The 23,649-nt window shown below is 37.5% G+C and overlaps 1 protein-coding gene across 1 annotated transcript in view; it reads left to right on the forward strand.

The window, feature by feature from the left end:
- Nucleotides 1-2,014: 2,014 nt before the first annotated feature.
- The window catches only part of PARPBP (PARP1 binding protein), a gene marked incomplete at both ends in the record, with an annotated part of 51,175 nt that continues 29,540 nt past the window's right edge, over nucleotides 2,015-23,649 (forward strand). Inside the window, 5 exons of the mRNA XM_082311152.1 lie at nucleotides 2,015-2,164; nucleotides 11,028-11,258; nucleotides 12,987-13,104; nucleotides 14,640-14,803; nucleotides 17,176-17,330. Coding sequence (XP_082167278.1) covers nucleotides 2,015-2,164; nucleotides 11,028-11,258; nucleotides 12,987-13,104; nucleotides 14,640-14,803; nucleotides 17,176-17,330 — 818 coding nt within the window. The remainder of the gene's footprint in view (nucleotides 2,165-11,027; nucleotides 11,259-12,986; nucleotides 13,105-14,639; nucleotides 14,804-17,175; nucleotides 17,331-23,649) is intronic.

Raw genomic sequence — 23,649 nt, forward strand, 5'->3', positions numbered from 1 at the left:
ACAGCCAGCACAGCTTCACCAAGGGCAAGTCCTGCCTGACCAACCTAGTGGCCTTCTATGATGGAGTAACTACATCAGTGGACAAGGGAAGAGCTATGGATGTCATCTATCTGGACTTCTGTAAGGCCTTTGACACAGTCCCCCAAAATATCCTTCTCTCTAAACTGGAGAGGTATGGATTTGATGGGTGGACTGTTCAGTGGATAAGGAATGGGCTGGATGGTCACATCCAGAGGGTAGTGGTCAATGGAGATCTGTGACAAGCGGTGTCCCTCAGGGGTCTGTGCTGGGGCCAGTGCTGTTTAATATCTTCATCAATGACATAGCAGGATCGAGTGCACCCTCAGCAAGTTTGCAGATGACACCAAGCTGAGGGGTGCAGTTGACACGCCTGAGGGACGGGATGCCATCCAGAGGGACCTAGACAAGCTGGAGAAATGGGCCTGTGTGAACCTCATGAAGTTCAATGAGGACACATGCAAGGTCCTGCACCTGGGTTGGGGCAACCCCAAGTATCAATACAGGCTGGGGATGAAGGGGTTGAGAACAGGCCTGTGGAGAAGGACTTAGGGGTACTGATAGACGAAAAGCTGGACATAAGCTAGCAATGTGCTCTCACAGCCCAGAAAGCCAACCGTATCCAAAGCGTGGCCAGCAGGTCGAGGGAGGTGATTCTGCCCCTCTACTCTGCTCTGGTGAGACCCCACCTGGAGCCCTGCGTCCAGCTCTGGAGTCCTCAGCTCAAGAAAGACATGGACCTTTTGGAGCGGGTCCAGAGGAGGGCCACAAAAATGATCAGAGGGATGGAACACCTGTGCTATGAGGAAAGGCTGAGAGAGTTGGGGTTGTTCAGCCTGGAGAAGAAAAGGCTGTGGGGAGACCTTATTGCAGCCTTTCAGTACTTAAATGGGGCCTACAAGAAAGATGGGGATAGTCTTTTTAGCAGGGCCTGCTGTGACAGGACAAAGGGTAATGGTTTTAAACTAAAAGAGGGTAGATTCAGACTAGATATAAGGAAGAAATTTTTTACAATGAGGATGGCGAAACACTGGAGCGGGTTGCCCAGAGAGGTGGTAGATGCCCCATCCTTGGAAAAATTCAAGGCCAGGCTGGATGGGGCTCTGAGCAACCTGATCTGGTTGTAGATGTCCCTGCCAATTGCAGGGGGGATGGACTAGATGACCTTTAATGGTCCCTTCCATCCCAAAGCATTCTATGGTTCTATGAAAAACTGCTGTGGAGTGTGCCTTAGCTAGGTGAAATAAGGGGAAACGTTGGTTTTGTGTTCTGAAAGTAAATGGTATGGGTATTGCTTCTGTACTGTCACTGCAGTGTTAGGGAACTGTGTTTCAGGAAAGAAGTTGAAAGAAGGCAAATTTCTAAGTCTCATGTACCTATGTCTTGACAAATGCAAGAAGGTGAAAACCACCAAAGCATGAAGCAGTCAAATTCAAAACTGATACTGAAACTCATTGCCAAAGGAAATAGGGGAGATAATGACTTATGGAATAAAAAAAAGAAAAAAAACTGTATAGGTAACAAAAGCATTTAGAGATGTTTTTGCTAATAAGTCTTAGAGATATTAAATCTCTTGTTTCCAGGTTTAAAACATTCTGATAGATACTGGTCTGAATGTGTAGTGAATGTGGATAGTGCAGAAGACACTCTCTGGGGCATTCAGACTGGCTGCCTTTGGAGACAAAAGACTCTCATATTTGTGATAACGTTTATTCTTTTATGTTGGCATGGTTTACAAGGAAAGTAAGGGGTCTTCATGAAGACATGTCATACATAAGCACTTCTAACGCCTTATCTTTATAGTTGCTCTGTTATAGTGAGGTGAGTCTCACTAGCCTTTTGGTTTAGTGGAAAGAATTTATTCTAGGAACTTGATCTGCAAGAAGATAAAACAGGATTTTCACAGCTTATTAGAAGGTGAAGATGTGCATAGGCTTCTTGCATAGTTATATTCATTTTTATTTCTCTTAATTATTTCTGTCTTCTTCTCTAGACAATGATTGCTTTCCAGCACAAAATTTTAAACTTGATCAAGTGTTTCAGAAGACAATGGCCTTTATTTTCAAACTCTGAAAGGACTACTGTATGTGGAGCAGACTGCATGCTGATGGTGTTGCAACTGTCAATGGCTGAAGTCAATAAACAGGTTGGCATTCTTTCAGTATGTTCTTGGTACTTAGTACATCTCAAACTTGGTTCACTTACTGGACTTTTTGCTTAGGCACCTACTTGAAATGGCCGTTTTGGTCACTTCATTGTTGTTTTAACTGAGGGTCAGATGCAGCAAGGCACTAAAATTAATATGATTAAGTAGACTGTTGAATCAGGGCTTCAAAAAAGAACTGCAAGACAGACGGGAGGATGGAAGTATTTTAAGTGTATATCTGAGTTCTAAACTTTAATATTAAATTTTAGTGTATTTTTCCTGATCATATAACTTCTCTTTATTTCTATCAAATGTTTTTTCTGTGCTGTAGATCAGAGTGGGAGAACTATGGCATTTGGGATGCATCTTTTTTCTGAGTGCTCTGAAAATGCTTTGGAATGACATGAGAAGAATATGAGTATAAAACTGATTTGGTATAGGCTGCATGAGTTGTGCTTGCAGCAGTCCATTCTTGGCTTTTTCCTGAGGCTCATCAGATGAAGACCTATACATATAAGTTGTTAGTGTGCACCCACTATCAGTAGGAAATATAGGGCCTTCTTTGCATGTGTGCAAGAAGTGTCTGTCAAATGATAGATAGGAGATGTAACCCTTAAGTGTCTCTGTAAGAAGCACTGTGGCTTGTCACAGCTGAAAGGTTGGGCATTAGCAGTCATCTGAAACATACCAAAAACTGTTGCAACATACAGACAGGCTTTTGCATGTGTCTCATCTAATGAGAACAATTGCAATAGTCACTTTGATAATCTAAAGATATCTTTATACGTCAATAAGCTTAATTATTGATGGAAACAAATTACCGTGGTTGGAAGACTTACCCAAATGTTGCATGGTAAATTAAACATGTAGTACAAAAACCAAAACACACCATAAACAACAAAACCACACCAAAACCAAAAGCCTCAAACCAACAAAAAACCCCAAACAAACAGAAAACCTGGTTCAGTTTGTGCACTCCTAGTTGCAATGTATTATTTAAAAAATTACCACTTGTACTGGAAGATGCTTATACCTTGGAAGAAATATTTCCAGAACCACTCTTTAACATAACAGAATTCATCATCAGAAAAAGCTTTGTAGTCTAAATTATGCAGAATGGGGATATCTCTTGTCGAAACATTAAGTATAAAACTGGTCAATTCATTCCCACTGTAATAAACATTACAGCAGAAATATTAGAATCCCAAGATTCTGCATTTGTACTTCATAGAATGTGATATATTCCAGCCAGGATCCCAGTGACCTCACAATACCTGTGTAGGTAAAACTAGAAAATTATTGTGCATGAAAATGAACTCTTGGAGAACTGATAAAGGACAATAATGCAAAACTACCTGTGGAAGCAATCACTGTTTGTTGTGTTTGTTGTGATTCTCAAGGGAGAACTACAAACATTTTTTCCAAAGCCAACTCTGGGAACTAAAATGTGTTATTCTGTTGGATGCCAAAAATTACAGACATGATAAAGATGGTATTTTTATGGTTCATTGCTACTTCTTTCCTAACAGCTTACAATAAGCTCTTTCCTTTCCTTAGAGGTAACTAGTTTATTCCACTTTCTCCTTTTTTCCCCTCCAGCAAAAATTCCTTACCTCTAAAAGTATCTTTTCTTTCAGAGATGATCTAACAAAAATTAAAGCCATTATTTTCAGCTCATTTAATTTTGAAATATACCACTTTTACTTCAAATCTGAAGAAAGACCAAGTGCTCAAAACCATTTTTTTTTTTTTCTGATTACACTAGTTGGTCTGATAAGAAAAATAGCAGTATGCCTAAACCTTGTCTGGCATATGTGGATTAAAACTATTTTAGCACTTGTATGTGCTGCCTCTGAAGTTCAGTTTCTTCAATTGGATGTCCATTTTGATGTTTATAGTGTTAGAGTAAAATATGACTGTTTTATTTTGTTCAGCACTGAAACTTCAAACTAAGATGAAGAGTATTACAGTTGTAGGCATGACCCTTGTTAGGTCTCTGATTTAAGTATGATAATTTTGTATTGTTAACATAACACCTGTAGCACAGAAGTCTATTATGATCAAGTCAATTACTGTAAGAAAAATAACTATACTAACAGGCTATTGACTGGCTGGATTGAAAAAAAAAAAAAAACAAAAACCCAAACTACCAGAAACAACAAAAACCTATTCTCTTTCTTTAGGAGCCTGGACAATTTTAATGGATTTGGTGTTTTAACTGTTACCTGTACCTGTAGTAGAAATGAAAAATAACAAAGCTTTTTGGAGAACTCCAGAAAAGTTTAAAAGTCTTATAATTTATTAGTCTTAAATTTCACCAAGAATAAGGGTAGCAAACAGTGTGATAAACATTGATTAAATAGCAGGGATGAAAGGGGGAAAACAAACAAAAAAAAAATCTACACTTTGAATTCCTCTGAAAATACTTTGTGTTGTAGCACAGTTGTAGCCATACGGCATAAAGACAAGTGGCATATGGTCTGTGGTGAAAGTTAATACCTTCTACCTAGACTGATTAGTATAGGTCTAAAATATAGGAAAACTTTCAAGAAGAAGAACCTTTCTTAACATTTGAAATAGAAATAATAATTCTCAAGTTTAAGTTCAGTTGAGGGTAATTGCCTTAAGTTGACTATATTTGCACCTGTGGATCAGGAGGGATAGAAGACAGGTTATTAGGACAAATAATCACTTGTCATTTTCAGATCATGGCTGTTTTAGCTAGTAGTGGGGGAAACTGAGACATCATATAAAACAATTGTTTCACCTGAGTCTGTGAATTTAAATTCTCAGACTTGTCTTAAATGTTTTGTAAATCTCTCTTCTAGCACTAGGACCGTGAGACTGGAGGAACAAGTGCTTCGCTGTTGATTTTAGAAATACATTTTCCCTTTAGAAATTTGTCTCTTCCCAATTTTGTATTAAATCAGTTTTGGTGTATGGTTTAATTCTAACCTGTGCTTCCATGAGTGCATTTTGTGTACTGTCTGAAGAATACTTTGTTCTGTTCAGTATCCTGTATTTCTTGAAATGTTTTCCCAAATATTCTTATTTCCATGTTGGCAAATAAAGAAAAATGCAAAGTTGTTTTACAGTGTTACTCCTTTAAACTATTGTAACTGTCTCCCTTTTAGTAATGAGAGACTCATACCAACTTTGTAGCAATTTTATATGTTATGTTGGTTGTAACACATTGTAATGATGCTACCAAGAGACATTGACTTGGCTGTTCTTCAGTATGATTGATTTTTCACAGAATAGTTGAGTTTGGAAGGGACCTCTGGAATTTGCCTTGTCCAACCCTACTCCTTAAGCAGGGCCATCTAGTGCCAGTTGCCCTGGACTGTGTCCAGATGGCTTTTGAATATCTCCAAGGATGGAGACTCCATAACCTCCCTGAGCAACCTGTGCCAGTGCTTGGTCACCTTCATGGTAAAACAGTTTCTTGATGTTCAGAGGGGACCTCCTATGTTTCTTCCAGTTTGTGCCCATTGCCTCTGGTCCTGCCACTGGGCACCTTAAAAAAGAGCCTGGCTCCATATTCTCTGCACCCTCCTTGGGATATTTGTATACATTGATGAGATCCTCCCTGAGCATTCTCTTCTCCAGCCTAAACAGCCCTAGCTTTCTCAGCCTTTCCTCATATGTGAGATGCTTCTGTCCCTTAATCATCTTCGTGGATGATTCGCTGGACTTTGTTGGACTCTCTCCAATATGTCAGTGTGTCTCCCTCATACTGAGGAGCCCAGAACTGGACACAGTACTCAGATTTGGTCTCGCCAGTGCTGAGTAATCTTCTCTATAAGGGACAGGCTCTTTTTAGAAAAAAGGTTGAAGTTTTGTAGAAAAAAGGTTGAAGTAATGAATATTTCATTGGATTTTTTTAAAAGCAAATGACACTGAAACCATTCTACTGTCTTTCCCATACCCTGTGTAACCAAATCATAAGTAGTTAAGTTACTGTTTCTTGTATTTTTGTGTTCCTTAACAGCTGGAGTTGTTTTAACTGTGTTAAAACTCTTGCTACTTAAATCTTGAAGCATCCTCCCAGGCTTATGAATAGGACTTTCTCTTCTCCCTGCCACCCCCGTTCTCTATAGTATTACAGGTTTCTGTGTTGAGGGGTGGAAGGGGAAGCAAGAATGTGGTGGTGTGTGGTGGTTTTGTTTTGTTTGTTTGTTTTTTAACCAGGAGTGTGCTAAATTTTCTGTCTTGTTTTTATTACTGCTATGGTTGATAGTGTAGACTTTAGAAAGTAATAGTTTGTTGCTTGGATAACTACAATTTTTACTTTGTCTGTTTCAGGATCCTATTGTTGCAACTACTAACTGTTCTACTGACCCATACATGCTATAGCTCCTTAAAGAGTCCTCCATACAGTCCTCCTTAAACAGAGCATAAATCTACTCTCTTTGACCCTGGTATTTTTCCCCTTGAACCACCCCTCCCCCCCCCAAAAAAAAAAAAAAACCAAAACAAAAAAAAGTGTTCAGTCCCAAACAATTACCCACGCAATGTATACTGACATTTCTTTAAGCTTGGGATATTGGCCTGTAACTTCACTGGCTTTGCTATCAGATGCTTATGTCTATATGCTTGTGCTTATATCAACCAGTTTCTAAATCTGTGCACAGCACTATCAGCATTCAGTGGAATGAGAAACTTATTCAAAATGTTGCTTTATACTACTTTAATGTACTTTATGTACCACAGTTTGGGAAGTTCTCTCTTGTACGAGAGTGTACGCAAGCAGTGAAGGCTCAGTACGACCAGAGGTGACAAGACTGCAGAATTGCACAATGCCGGGGCAATCCCAGACAACAATATTGCAGTCTAGGGGCATGCCTGAAAATAACAGAACTAGAGACGACACCTGGGTGGTGGTTAAGCATAGCAGTTTTGAACACACATATTCCAAAAATGGTTAGTGACTATTTGTTTGGGGAAGGCATGAGAGAACATGATATTGCTGAAATACACATCACTTTCTGTTTCTTAAAACAATTTTCTGTCAAAATAAAAGCTGCTTTGTTACGTAGTTAGCCCTAGAAAGCTTGCAATACCTACAAAATACTAAAAAATGGTGACTTTAGGCATGAAATGTTGCTACTGGATTTCAGACATTTGAAAACAAGAGTCCAAGGAAACTTAACATGCTGTGCTACCAAGAAGTGAAGATGCTATATAATACTTTATTGTTTCTATGCCTATGAAACACAATACTTGCAATGTTTATCCTGGAATGAAAGTATGGAACTTTTTTAACTTCCTTAAGTTATTAGTCAGTTGGCATATGCTTACTGCAAAACACCACATTTTTTTAAATTAATTTTAAAACAAGAGACTCCTGACAAATTAACTGTGTAAGTAACAGAACACACTGTTACAGTGAGCACCTGATCATATTTGGAGCGCAATTTTATTTGGATTTAAAATATTTTTGCAGCACTAATATAAACTTTGCTAATCTCTGCAGGTCCTTGGTCTGGTAAGGAAAGGTTTTGATTTATTAGATACTATATTGAAGTTGTACTTTAACTAGGTACTCTGGTGGATTTTGTTTCAAAACAAAGTGAGAAACTGACATTTTTTTTCTTCCAACCTACTGCTGTTTTGATCTGTTTAAATTGGGTTATAATATGACTACATGTTTAATTTTTTGAGGGGCTGAAATGGAAAACAAGTGCTTTTCAGAAAACATATATGCCATTTTAATATTCTGGTAATCTGTGGAATAGCATGCAAGTTCATAGTGCTGAATTATCGTAACCCATGGACAAATGAGAAGGCAAAAAAGTGCTCTGAAAGTAATATGCATGAGTACTCTTTCATTTTCACTCCTACTTCTTTGTCTAGGCAATATCAAAATACTCAACTTTCAGGACTTTGGAATTGTATATTTAACCAGGTCTATTGGGAAAGTTGTGCTAAGTATGCTAGAGCCCTAAGGAGGGATCTTTTGGGCTGGAACAACTTAAATTATTAGAATTGCTCCTGAACTGTTTTTGTATTTAGTTTTGTATTCAGTTGCTAATGGTGTTTGTAGGTAATTATTTTATCCACGTTAAAGTTGCTTAATGTGAAAATGCCATGAAATAAAATTAAACCTTCGCACTAGACAGGAGTTATCTGCCGTTATTGATATAGGAAAGCAAGGCTTGTCACTCAGTCACAGGGCATTTATATCATGTTACATAATGAATTACGTGACCGTATAATATTGCTTTTCTTTGCTGCCATATACCAGAGAACGCTTTAGATACCAGTAGTATGAACTCTGTTTCCTTGGTGAAAACTGGAAAATTTGCTACAGTTGCAAAATTCCTTGTGGCATGTATTCTGAGCTCTAACTGAAATAGAAGGACCTCAGCTGAAAAAGTTTAACAGTATGAAGTGGGGACTGGTATATAGATCAAAGAGCAGGGTGTGGATGAAAATGAGGAGTCTAGTTGTGAAAGAGGAGCGGATAAGAGCAAGTAGTAAGGAAGTCACAGATTTCAGGGGAAAGAGGACGTGGTGGTGGGAAAGTTGGCATCAGGAGGATGTAGAGTATGGTAGTATGAAAAGATCTGCAATAAACATGGCTATGAGAAAACAGAGATTGTGATGGACATTGGATAAGACACCAAGATTTGGGAGTAAGGTGAAAACAGGCACAGAATATAATGAGGTATGGGTGTGTAGGGAGGTTAGCAACTCCTAGCTAGAATTTTGGAAAGGCAGAGAATAGTACAGGAGTGGAAGTCCAGGGTCAGTGGTCAAGAGATGAAAAACAACTTAAGTAGTAATTAGTGAATAAAGGACCAAATTCTGAATTAGAGGCCAGAAATATGTATGTAATCCTGCATCCCAGACCCTGTGTTTTGTCTCTGTTACCTTTAGCTCAATCTAACTAGTAGCAGAATTCTCTGCTACTGTGTATTTTCACTTATATAAATAGCATCTTAAAGCAATTCTTTCTTTGTATGCATAGCTTGGCTTACAGGGATTGAAACTGATTTTCTGGCTTCCTCAATGTTGCAGTCTTTAACCATTGACGATATGCTCATCTCCTCTATTGGCAGCCACAGGAGACAGGCTCGGGTTTCTTGCAGTTCTTTGTACCCACACGCTGAACTGGAAAACTTAATTAAAAGTGTCTGATGCTCAGTGAGCTGATTTTTTTTTTTTTTTTTTTACCCCACTCAAAACTGTGAATCACTTGGTTTAAAAAAACTAGTACTTTACTGAAAATAAAAAAGACAATGTCAGGGATTAAACAGATAGGATTATGCATTGTACCTAACTATTTCTTTCTTAGAGTGCAGCAATAACTGCTCTCTCCTCTAGCTTCTTACTGATACAACTGGATGGTAGCTGGCTTGCATCCTACTTCCTTCAGTAACATATCACTCAGTTTGTGACTCAAATAACAGGGTTTTGTCACTTACTCAGCTTGTTTTTAAATTTCTGTGAATTCTAGCTCCACTATCTGTTCCTATCTGCTGTGACACTTTCAACTTTTTGTTTGCCATTTGTGCCCTGCTGCCATCCTTGTAACCTCCAACCATGCCAGGTTTGCTAACAACTTTGGTTCTTTAGTTACTTCTGCTTCATAAATGAGATTACATGTAGTATTATGGACTACATACAGTCTCTCTCATTCTTAGCGTCTTCTGTTCTCCCATGTAGAGATAACTTTTTAAGAAAAAATTATTCCCTTTTTTCCTTTTAGTTTAGAACTGCACAACAAAACTGCAAGCTTATTGCTTTACAATTAAGTATTCACTCTTCTAAGAAGTGCTTAGGAATGATTACTTAATACACCCCTACATATAAATGTAGTAATAGCAGATGTCCCCACTTTGATGTAAATGTGTTGAAAAAAATATGATAAACTAATATGTAAATTAAACATGATTTTAGTCATTCCTGTTGATTTATTTTCTGCTTCTGTCCACCAAAGGTCAAGAGAGCACTTCTCTCGAGGTGGGAAGAAGAAAGGGACTTCTAACTGTGATACAAGCCTCTTAAGTTTCTTTGTGATAAATTTGAATTTTCTTTTTTGCCTAGAATAGGAAAAGGTTCTTCAGTTGCTAGTAAAATGCTGTTAGTTTTTTTGCTGCCCATGTATTTGTTGTCATTTACCTACTTCATCTGCTCTTTTAAATTAGTTCTATATTAATCTCTATTAATTCTGCTAATTTTCTGATAAGCTGTAATTCTCTTCTTATTGGAGGTTGAGGAGAAGGCAGAGGAGCACATGGAATGTAAGCTAATAATTTTGACAGGGAGAGTGGGCCAGAAGCTGGGTATAAGACTGTAGCCTATGCTCTATGATTAATACTAGTTATCGTACTAGTAACAGATAGGTGTACCTTGCTTTAATATATTTGTTAGATCTATGTAGCAACACCATCAATGTTATGCTGAAGTATAACTGTCCTAACACAGGAAAAAAAGCTCTTTTTTTTTTTTTTTTGACATATGTTTTCCCAGATTACTGCTTGAAGCAAGGTAATTGAGCTCTATTTACTGCCTTTGGGATGTAAATGCCTGCCATGCTGAAAACTATTTCTGCAGATAAATAACTTTATGCAAGCACTAGTCCTGCAAAAGTCAATATGTCTTTTCTTATGAGTAAAGTTCAATATAGATACCTGGTATTTTAAAGATCAGGAACAAATACTGCATATAACAAAACTCAACTGCAAAGGCAAAACACTGGAAGAACTTCAAGTATAAGTAAGACCTTGTTTATTATAAACTTAAATATTTAGATTACAATATTTTTAAAAAATATATATATATGCAGCTTGTTTTAAAGTTATTTTAAAAGCTATGCTGAATACAAAACATATTTCTGTTTTTTCTGTTCTGTTAGCACCATGGAGATTTCACAGTATCCCTTAGTGATGTGTTGGAAACTTGGAAATATTTGTTACATGACAAACTGGGTTTATCATACGAAAACATGAAAGAACCTGAAAATTATGCTGACCTGAAAAAAACCTATCATGCCTTCTTAGCAAGAAGCAATATGTTAGATCTAATAGACATATGTCAGAAGTGCTATGGTCTTGGACTTGTATCTGAAGATGAAAGCATAGCCCCTGTAAGTATTTTGTTTGTTTGCTCTCTGATATTGTTTTGACATATTTTTGATTCTGCTTATGGATTTATGACACTTCTAAATATACAGAGGAGCTCTGAATTATTCACAAGCTACTTTGCTCTTCTATTGGGGAAGATGAGTTTAAATTACTAAATCTTTTAAAGAGATCTTAAATTCACTCAAAAATTATGTCTTTCTGTTGTCCTGCTGGATGTGTGGGTCCCACAGCTCTTCTATGAGTACATTAGTCTTTGCCAGAAATGGAAATGAAAAATGAACTGTAGAGATTTGATAAGACTGTAACAAAGCTTAGTGATTAACATGTGTCATGGAGGTTTGGTTCTATGTTGATATGCAGTCAAAATATTTTTAATGGCTATCATTTTAAAAATACCATGCTTTTAAAAGCAAAAACTTCCCTATACTACGTGTAGATCCATGTTAGTTTTTTCCAGAAACCAGCAGAGGTTCCACTTCAGCCATTCAGTCAGCAGCTCTGTTGCAGTTTGTTGCAGCTCAGATGTTCTTGTGACACTGCATATGACGCCACGCTCTAGGCTAGAGAAGTTCTAGTGTGTATTCCACTCTTAGACTATCAAAGTCTATGAAAAATGAATTTGATTAATCTCTGTTATTGGATTAAAAATATATGTGAGTAGCAATTAAGATAAGTTTGAAACACAAGCATTCCACATGATTTTATTTGATTCTGTGCTCTCTAGACCATGGAAAGGTCAAAAGACAAAGGATATTGATACTGAAAAAAATTAGTGAGTGTTGGATTTAGATGCATATACTTCTAGCTTATAATGAAAATTAGAGAGGAGTTAATTGTCTGCTTTTACTGCCCACTCTCAGCATTGCAGACTTAAACAAATTACTGTTTATTTCATCTTCTGAATTTAATATATGTTTAATTATATTAGTACCTGAACATTAATTGAACTGAGGTATATTATGAACATGCCATGAATTACTAGTTATAGCATGATTAAAACTGTTTACCTTCTAGCCCTAGTAAGAATGAAAAGCTTTCTTCATGAAAAAGTAGTGAAATATTGGAACAGGTTGCCCAGAGAAGATGTGGAATCTCATCTTTGGAGATATTAAAAACTTGGCTCAGCATGTGACTGAGCAACCTGGTCAAACTGGTCCTGCTTCAAGCATGGGTTTGTACTAGATGATCTCTATAGGTCCCTTTTAACCTAAATTATTGTATGATTCTATGACAAGTATTCCTGTAGCCAGCTTGCCTACTTCCTTAAAGGTTCAGAGAACCTACACTCAAACACTCATGTGATTACTGGGCATAAAAGAGATTATAAGGAGAACTGAAGTTCAGGAAGGACATGGAAACTGCGATTTTTTTAAATATTTTTTTTTTCTTACTGTTTTCATGGGGAAGACGGAGAACTTGGGTGGGTTAATAAACTTTTCCTAAACATGGTATAACGTATTAAATGTTCGCCAAAACATAAGCAGCTGCTTTTAGTGTAAGTGTATTACATAACTGTTAGAGATATCTCTAAGTTAATTTGAATCTTATGGCTCATTTCTCTACTAAAGCAGTTGTACTTTTAAAGACTAAAACCAAGACTAGGTTGTAAGGGCTGCGTTAACCTCAAAACACTAGCAAACTGGCAGACACATAGTTTCACCAGGTTTTAATACTACTTTTGCTTTCTAGTAATTTTCATATTTAAGTTTATTCTCATCTTTTCATTAAAGGTTCAACTGTTGGAATTTATTTCTGGCATAATGAATGTACAAGAAAATAATGGTTCTGTTCTTTCTACTCCTTCTACACCACTCAACAGACAGGGCCAGGAGAATGTGAAGGTAAAAAGTATTTCTGTCTCTTTTGTACTGTTCTGTATACATTGAACAGACGAAATATAACATAGTTTCCTTTTCCAATTATTGGTATTAAAAGGTTGCTGGTTTAAAAAAACAGAACATGTGTATTCAAACTCCGTATCACATGAGTATATTGTAGGTGTGTGTATGGGGCTAAGTCCAGAAATTTATATTCTGGAAGACAGTCCTTTTATGGCAGGCACTTGATGTAGACCTAATCTGCCTTGAAACACCAGGGAATAAATTTTCCTACAAGTACTCCATCACGCAAACATTGTCTTGACTAAGAGTTAAGTGATTTGCCCAATGCTGCAAAGTGAAGTGGTAGGTGAAGTAAACATCTTTGATTTAATTTTATTAGCTCATACTCCCTTACATACAGAAAAATCTGAATAGCCACTGTAGTGGTAGATGTAGCAAAGCAAACAAGGTTTGTCTGTCCCAGTAGAGGACTTGAGGACTTTCTGGGAATACTGGATTCTTTCCTTTTACCCTTTCAACCCCCAAAACAAGAATCTCTGAATACTGCATAACAATGCTTGAAATGCTGGAGATTTAGTCACTTCCAAACTTGCTTTTCTCATAAGTGGCAATTTCAAGTCAATATTTGGGTACAACTCAAAATATTTCTGAACAAGAAAATATTCTCTGAACTAAGGTTCTCCCCTAGATAGCACTTCTACCACTAACATAATGGCTTTCTTGCTGCTCTGACTTGTGTAGTAAAAATATTCCTTGCTCTTTTTTCCTTCTCTTACATCTATCTTTTCAGACTGTCACACATCCGTATTTGGTTTTTTTACTGCCTACATTTTTGTTGTATACATCCCGTTGAATAAGAAGAAATTCCATAGCAAATGTAGGTTTTCTCATTATCTTTCCTTTTGTTAATGGCCTTTTTTGTTCTTTGTTTTCTTTGCTTGTGACAAAACTGTAAATTCTTCAGTTCTGGGACTGTTGTTCATACAAGGCCCAGAACAGTGCTGCAATATAAGCAATTACAATGTTATGTTTTGTTTATGTGGGTGGAGCTGGGTCATAATTTATGTCCAAACTCAATCAGTGGAGTTTCTGTGATTGAAATCCCCTGGAAGCCAAGGGAGAAATTACTGAATCTGGCACGGAGCAGGCAAGTTGTTTAGAATCTTAGCCTATTTGAAGTTAATGACAAATCCTTATGTGGTTTAATGATGCTAGTATTCTGCCTTGGGATAGAAAACAAATATCTGTGAAGAGGTTTTTAAGTAGAAATTGATAGACAGTTTTAATAGCTAGAGATCCAACCCTCAAATATTTTGTGAATATTCAAATACAGTATACATAATTTTAACATATTAATCATGCTTGCTTTTGTCAATACTTCCAGAATCCCATACATAAGTAGCATTTTGAAATTATGCAAGGTGAAATTCTGACTCTTCCAAAAATCATATGAGTACATATCTAATTAGTTTTTAAAAAAAGGGACCATAATTTAGCAGCAGGGTGACCAATTTGTGTGGTGCTTTCTTATACAGGTGACAGACCTGGCAAAGAAGTGTGTTTGTTCATATTTAAGCCTGTTGGTGAATTCCAAGGATGATCTGGCATTGGCTCATATTCTAAATGTTCCTGACAGAGGACTTGGTAGAGAAGCCTTCACTAATCTAAAACATGCCTCACAGAAGAGAAAAATGTCCATTTTCCTGGTATGTGTGTCAAATGAAACTTGCCATAGATCAGAGGCAATGAAATAGCTCTGTGAACATAAACTGTTTCTTTAATCTCATATGCAAGACTGATATTTGCAAGCCAAGTCAAATACCACCACAAACATCGTTTCCAGGTTAAAAAGACATAACAGAAATTCTATGGGAAGAAACAGGTGCTTGCTTGGTCATGAGATCTAAAGATGCACAGAAAAATAATTGTCTGCATGTGTACCTCTAGAGCTCTAAAATATGATATCATAAAAACAGGCAGCAAGACTGTTCATCCCAACAGTGACTGAAATCCTGAAAAAGTTTACTATCTTAAACATGAATATAAGATATGCTTTGTATTATTGCTTTTAAAATTTTGAAATCTTGGTAAATAGTGTCAGGTGAGGTCATGAGTATGCATATCAAAGAAAAAAGACAAAGGAAGAAAAGATGGCATTAGACTAGGTGCTGCTGCTTACCAAATACCTCACAAAGCAGTACTAACATTAACAAAACCAAGCAAAGCAGTATTAGCATTAACAACACCAAGCCACTAACAATGCATTACAACACGTTTCAGTTTTAAAGTGCTGTAATTATTTTGGTTAAATAGTAAAACAGTATTTTTCTGTGCATTTGTTAAACTTGAGACATCTGGAACCTAAAGTATTTCTGAGTACAAATTGCTTTTCTTAGAGCAACCTGGTGACAAACCCCTGCCTTTGACATGTACGCTAGAATACAGGCCAAAATTTGAAAGGGCAATAGTGGAGTTTTTTCAGCTTTGACTCGGAATTTGGGGAGGGTAATGCTTTCTAGTCATTTGCAGCTTGATCAGTCTTGAAACACTCTTCAAGATGTGATTGATATGGGACAATCCTGCTAATTTTATTCTCAAAGGCACAGAGCTGGAAAAAAACCCTTAAGACAGTGGTATACTCTTTCCTCAGTGCCCTTGTATAGGAGTATAAAAAGCTACAGCATCAATGTGCAGTGCTCACAGAGGCTTGTTGCTAAAGAATCTAGTTTGGTATGTGAGGTGCACTTATGCTTACAGTAGTTATAGTCAGCACAGAGCCATCTTAAAAATAGCTGGAATAAGATGAGTAGGAATTCTTTCTCCAGAGAACCACTGTAGTCTCTCATATTCAAAATAATCAAATTTTGCATGCACAGTGGCCTCAGTGCACACAACAGCAGACCAAGGAAAAACAGTATGCGTATGTAACAGTCACTGAAGCAGCTGCGTTCTCAGATTTTTATGGCTGAATAAATATGGAAAATTTGTGAAATCTCAGTTCCAGGATTAATTATTTTAGCTCCTAATGCTCTGTTAACATTGTATAAAAAAAAAAAAAAATGTGTTTGGACTGGATTTATTACCTCTTCCTTACAGTTGCCAGAGGGGAAACTTCTCTACCGTGTAAAGAAGTCTTCTTTTCTGGCATCTGTGTCTTGTAGAAATCTTGCAAAGCCAGAATATTTTCCATTAGGAAGGCAAGGTCCTATGAACTGTACTTGATCCACAGGAAATCTTTAGCACAAAGGCAGGAATACTGGCAGGTTTACTTTCTTTGCTAGAGTAATTCCAGTTGTACTCTTTCCAGTCCTAAAAGCTTTATGTTTTAGCTGTAGAGTCTGAAATTAAAACTTATATGTAGAATTAATATTACTGCATCTGTGTCAAGCATATTGGATTGTTATCTTTACTTTCACCTTTCTGGAGAACTGCTAAGCTTTTTATTCTGACTGTTGCCTTAAAATTTGAGGGGTTGTCTTCGAAGGCATACTGCTTTTGGGACATCTCTTGTTTTCAGTGTCTTTACAGCATATAAAAATCCATATAAAAATGGAAGCTTTCAGAATTGGGTACCTGTGATGATAGAAGCCTTAACTGTCATAATTTTTCAAAAGTTTTGAGTATACATTATTTTTATTTGGACATCTGGAAATAAATATACTACTTATGTTAGAATTGTTCTTGGGTCATGGACAGCTCTCTGAATATAAGTAGTTTTTGTGAGGTCAGGACAAGTATTTAAACAGCAGCAACAACAAAAAAATTCTATACCCTGTCCTAAAGTTTTTTCTAAACTGTCAAAAGGCCAATGTAAATATCAAATTAGCTGGGTCATTTTTGCTTTGGCTTATGTTTTTTTTTATACTGCAGCACTATTTAAATATTGATCTTGCAAATATTTATGGTGACATGTACAAAACTTGCTATTAAGAGGTATTCTATTGATTTTAGTTAAATTATTTCTGCTGTCAATTAGCTGTTATACACAGTTTGCAAATCTGTAGGAGAGGCTCACCTCAATGTCCATACATTTCACATATGTCTACAGTTTCATATTTCTGAATATTTCTCCTAATAGATGGCAACATCTTTTATCCGAACTGTAGAACTTGGAGGAAGAGGCTGTGCATCTTCATTATTTGATCCTTTAAGAGCCCATGTAAAGGGGCTTTCAAACTTTGTTAATTTTATTGACAAGCTGCAAGAAATTGTTGGTGAAATCTTAAATCCAAGGTAATAGAGTTTCTGTTATATTTTTGTCTTGTTGAGCACCTTTTTTTCTTCCTGTGCATGTGTCTTGGAGGAGGAATGAAAGAGAATCTAATAATTTACTTATTTAATAATTCAGAGTAAATGTTTAAACCTTATTACAAAATATAAGTATTTGAAAAACAATTGGGGTAAGCTTATAGATTTTTGAGGTTATTCTTTGTATTAAATTTTTATCAAATCAATGTATGAATGGCTATTTGGTTAGTTCCCTAATTGTAAATGAACTTCCAAAGATTTCAATCTTGTGGGTCTGGTAAGTACATAAACTGATATGTGCTTTACTACTTCTTGCTCATTAATTACTTCCTTTTTGTCATTTCATTGTATGTACCCTTATATAAAGGAGTCTTTATTGCTCCTGACAAATGATGACATTGGTTATTTAGCCTTTCTTCTCTACATAAACGATGCATAAGAATTATTTCTTAGGAAGGCTCTGGTGAAGTCACTGATTTTGAATGTTTTTGAAGACTTGAAGTTAGTCTTTAGGGCAGGCTTATAAATGTGAGACTAATTAAAGAAGCGTAAGTGTAACACAGGAATTTGAATTGGTAAGTGCTGGCATTAGTACAGAGACAAGAGCAATTTTCTTAAGCATTATAGAAATTAGTAATTTTTTTCATTTATAATCATTTTTATATACAAAACTTTAGCAAATCATCTGTAATAGTTCTGTCCTCGATACTAAAGAATCTTTTTTTTTTTTAAGTTTGAATTGAGTCTAATCCACACAGTTGTAAACAAAATGTTATAAGCAAACCATAACCATTATTTAAATTACTGTTCATATTGCATTGAAGCTGGAAGTGGGAAGTGTTTCTGAAGTTGTTTTGCAGTTTCTGTTTTACTTTTTGATTCTGCTTCTTTGTTCTTTCATTTCAACATCCTGGATGCCAGAGACATGCTGTCTGTGCTGGTGACTTTTGACTCAACATCTAATGTATGCTTTTTTCTTTATTTAAATCATATCTGGCACTGCACATCGATCAAAATGAGAAATGGAAAAACACTTATGTGCATGAACTTATTTTTTAGGGTGGAAAGACCACTTTTTCAGGTATATACAGTTCAGGAAAGTGTAACATAAATGCTACATCTTGTTAATTACCCTTCTGTTTAAGTCATGTGAGAAAAATCAGAGTGGGATAGTTGCTGGGAGTTATCAGTTTCTAATTGGGAGAATTCTCTAGAGCTTGGAAATTCTTTTCAGCATTTAGCTATTCTGTTGCTTTCTCTGCTGTACCGGCTGTCCCATTTATTCTGGGGTATAAATCTCATTAATGTAACATTCTGGTGTGTTCATTAGGTTGCATGTATGCATGTAGGTGTCATTGGTTGTATCATTGACCAAGAATGGAAGCTAGCTGTACTGTGATGTTTCTAGTATCTCTTGTACTCTGTATGGGCTTTCTAACCTCATGATGTAAAATACTACTATTGTTTTTATATATGTATCTATATAGTAGCTCAGTGCCTATAGAAATATACCAAACAGTTGGCTGTCTTTGAAAGAATCTTCATTAGTATGTTGAAGTTCTCAAATATTATAGAACTGGTATACAGCTTAGAAACTCTAAAGGTCACAACATTGGTGAACAAAAAGGTATTTTTCTTAAGTGTTTGCTAAGCAAACATACGAGTGAGGACCGTCGGTATACCCTGCCTGTGTTGTGACAGTTGTTATGAATTCCAGAAGATGCAGTTTTACACAAGAAATGTCTCTAGTTCTGTTACTACTACAATCTAAAGAGCAGAAGAAAAAAAGCAACAATGCAGCAAAAGTTTCAGTTGCTTAGTCTTTAGAAGCCTGCTGAGAAATCTAAGAGCAAACTGGACAGTCTATGTGCAGTATTGCTGTTTCTCTGATGTGGAGATTAACCAAGCTGCAAAAACCAGGTCTCAGTATTTGCTATGCCACAAGAAAAATGCAGTATTTTTGGTTGTTTACTTAATGATTAGAAGTCTGTTATTTCAGTTTCATCTTGTTACAGTGGAGTTCTTATGAAACTTGAACTTGCATAAAATACAAAGTAGCCAAATAAATGCTGGGTCATTGTGGAACACATGTTGAAAAGAGGCTTTCTTCATCTGCCTGCGTCAAGTTCCTTTGCTTTGGAAACCTAGAAACTGAATTGAAGATGTTGGACAGTGATGGGATGTGCTTAAGAATATTTTGAACACAGTAGGAGATATGGTGCAACGAAGTATCTACTAACCTATGGAGAATAACGAAAATGTGTTTCTCATCCCCAAGTCATTCAGCTAACAGAGAACAGCAGATGAGATGAGGGAAGGGAAAGGTGTTGAACAGAGTGGAAATTTAATGAAACTCTGATGATTTGATTCAAATATGGCAAAAAGTGTAAGCAGACCTGATAGCAGGAAAAATGGAAAGATATGATGAACTTTGGTAGTTTCAAGGTGTATTCACTGAGCAGAACAACCATTCTCACAAATCTCTGGAATTTTGAAATAGTTCAAGTTTGCCTCTTCTCATTCTCCAGGTGTCTAAGATTAGAAGAAATCACTAATCTTTCAAGAATCAGTAGCATGAACATTCTTTAAAGCTTGAGGATGCTGTAAAACTTGTAACCCTAAAACTATTTACAGATTCTGTACATATAAGACTTGGATAATGTTTATGAAGTAAACAGAGAGCTTGGATGTTCTACTACTTCTGCCTGTTTCTTGACAAGAAACATACCAATGTTGTATTTGTCAGCAAAGTGGATGATTATTACACACCTGAGGATCTGGAAGCTCTTTTCTGTTGGTATAAATGAGAAAGTGCAGTACTAATCCATCGTTCTGGAAATCCTTCTCTTTTAGGCCAGACCATAAGGATTCTTGCATCTGGAAAGAACTTACTTATTCCATTTCTGGAATTACTTTTTTCAAGTGTGTAAAAGGTGTGTGTAACTTAAAACTGAATGATGGAAAGGCATTTGTCTTATTGGTTACTTCACTTGTTGGTTCATATAAATGTGTGTGTGTGTGTATACATATATATACTTTAAAAGTCCCCACTGATTTTGTAGAGTAGTGAAGTTGGTAGATGGGCAGAAATTTTTGTTGTTGAACTGGGCCCTGACTTCTCTGTAAGCACTGACCACTAGGTGACACTATTGCACAGCCCACATTAGTAGCTGTTTAAAGTTAGCTGTATTGTTTCATTCAACGTATTTGAGCGAGTATGATGCTTTGGAGTGGGTCTTCGTTTCAGGGCTGTGAGCAGTTTTCACAGTCAATTGTAGAAGTTATAGAGCTTGACTTGATCGTGCACGTGGATTAGTGCATTGAGCTTTCCCTTCACAGGGAAAATGCTGTTTCGTATGTGTTGTCTTTGTGAAGTAATGATTGCACCTGGAGATAAAGTAGTATTTTGGGAGAGAAGGCGTATGAGACTTTATCTGGTCTTGTGCTGAATGCTTGAGTTGCTTGGATAGTATTCACGCAGCCCTGTAGTTTTGTGTTCTAAAGTTGCTGGAAAGGTGTGCAAGCATGTGCAAAACATTGTCTGTAGGACTCCTTAAACTTAGGATCATAGAATAATTCAGGTTGGAAGGAACATCAGGAAGTTTTTGGTTCAAAAGCTCAAAGCAGGGTGAATTATGGGGTCAGCCTAAGTTAATCAGGGCTTTATCCAGTCAAGGTTTGTGCAGTCTCCATCCTTGGAGGTTTTCGATCTCCTCCTTGGCAACCTGTTCCACTGTTTGAGTGTCCTCATGGTGAAATGTTTTTTTCTTTATATTGAGTTGGGACCTCTCTTGTTTCAATTTATGCCTGTTGTCTCTTTTCCTTCCACTAACTGCCAAGATGAGGAGCCTGGCTCCATCTTTTTGGTTACCTTCTTGTAGGTATTGGAAAGCTGTTAGTAGATACCCCTGAAGCCTTCTCTTCTCTGGACTGAACAAGCTGTTCCCTTAGCTGCTTCTCACAGGGTATGTCTCCCTGACCATCTTGGCAGCCCTCTGCTGAATTTTCTCCAGTTTATCAGTGCCTTTCCTGGACTGGGGGGCCCAAAACTGGAGGCAGTATTCTAAATTTGATCCAACAAGTGCTGATTAGAGAGGGATAATCACATTCCTCAGACTACTGGCTACGCTACTGTTGATGCAGCCAAGGATACTGTTGGCCTTCTTTGCTGCCAAGACACACTCCTGGCTCATGGTTAGCTTGCTGAACATGCAGCAAGACTCCCAGGTTCTTTTACATAGAGCTGCTCCGCAGCCTGTATCATTGCAAGGGGTTATCCTTTTCCAAGACTTTGCGTGTCCTGTTGAATTTCATATGGTTCCTGTCAGCCTATTCCTCCCGTCAGTTTAGGCATCTCTGCATGGCAGCTCTGCCCTCAAGTATATTGACTGTTCCAACCAATTTGGTGTCATCTGCAAACTTGATGAGCATGTATTTTTATCACCGAGTCACTGCCAAAGATATTTAAAAGAAAGAAACAGGTTCCAGGATAGGCCGCTATAGTATTCCATTTGTTACTGGCCTCCAGATACAGTACAACATGTTTACTACCTTCTGAGCCTGATCATCCAACCACTTTTTAACTCATCTAGTTGTCCATCCATCCAGACTGTAACATCCAAACTTGTATGTTGAGAGTATTTTCTGACAGTGTTGAAAGCCTTGCTACAATCAAGGTAAATGGAATCTGCCATTCTCCCCTGGTCTGCAAAGCCAGTCACTTTACTATAGGAGGCAAACAGATTGGTCAGGCATAATTTATACTTGATAAATTCATGCTTACAGTTACCAGCCACCGCCTAATCCTTCATATGCCCAGAAATGTTTTCTCAGTTGACTTTTTACATGATTTTCTCAGGGAACAAAGTAAGGCTGACGAACCTGTGGTTCCTCAAACTGTCCTTTTGGTCTTTTTTGCAAACATTTGCTTTTGTCCATTTGTCAGGGACCTCCCCTGATCACCATGACTTTTCAAAGATGGTATAGAGTGGCCTTACGAGGACATCAGCCCATTCTATTAGTGCTCTTGAATGCAGCCCATTTGGTTCTATGAACTTATATGGGCTCAGTTCTGTCAAGTAAACCCTGACTTGGTCCTTATCCACTGCTGGCGGTTCTCTGAAAACTCTCTAATCGGAGGCCTGGGAGACCATCTTGGTGAGGACTGCGGCAAAGAGGGGATTGAGTACCTCAGTTTTATCTGTCCACTGTTGCAAATCTCCTGCCTTTCAGCAAAGGTCCCTCATTTTCTTTGTTCATCCTTTTAATACAAAAGCAGCAGATGAAGCTACTTTAACATTCCTTGCAAGTCTCAACTCCACCTGAGCTTTGGCTTTCCTGACAACGTCCCTAAATGCCCAGGCAATGTTTCTAGGTTATTTCTTTTTAACCTGTCCCTTCTTTACCATCCTGTGTAAAGCCTTTTTGCATTGAAGCTCCGTCATCAGTTCACTGTTTAGCCAAGCTGGTCTACTGATATTTCTACATGTTTTCCTGAGTATTGTGATGAACTGTTCTCGTGCTTGTAATATACTGTCGTTATTAACATATCAGCTTTCCTGAGCTCCTTTGCCTTTTAGAACTTTCGCACATGGGATTACATGTACCAGTTCACTGAATAAGCTGAAATCTGCTCTCTTAAAGTCACAGCCTATAGTCTGCTGCTTGCTTTCCTCGGTCCCCTAGGATCTTGAACTCCACTACTTCATGATTACTACAGACAAGAACACCATTGATTTCTACCCCCCCCCCATCCCTGACCAATTCTTCCTTGTTAGTAAATAGCAGACCCAGCTGTGTAACCCAGTGTGTTGCCCATCCAGTATCCCTGATGCCCGCTAGAAATTTTGACTGCTTGCATCCCATTGTGATGCTCTTCCAGCAGATGTTGGGGTGGTGGTGGTAAAGTGCCCTGTAAGAACCAGAGTCTGTGACACAGAGTGTGCTGAGAGTTGCTTTAAGAATACTCTGCCCATTTCCTCCTGTGTGTTGGGTTGTCTAGAACAAACTCGGACCCTGATTCACAAGCTCTGAACGAGCCTCTTGTCTGTCCAATAGAAGAGCTCCTCCATACCTCTGAGCTGCTCCTGCATATAGAGGGCACTCCCCCGCCTTGTCTTTCCTGAAGAGCTTGTATTCATCCTTTGCAGCGCTCCAGCTGTCAGGGTGTTCTACCATGTCTCGGTTATTCCAATGAAGTTGTAGTTCTGTAACTGTGAGGAGCTTATATTCCTTCTAACTTGTTTTATTGTGTTTTGCTGGATAAATCTCTCTATACTGTTTTAGAGTATTTGCAATGTGCTGT

The sequence above is a fragment of the Platalea leucorodia genome (assembly GCF_965183815.1).
Source record: "Platalea leucorodia genome assembly, chromosome: 4".
Classification (NCBI taxonomy): Eukaryota; Metazoa; Chordata; class Aves; order Pelecaniformes; family Threskiornithidae; genus Platalea; species Platalea leucorodia.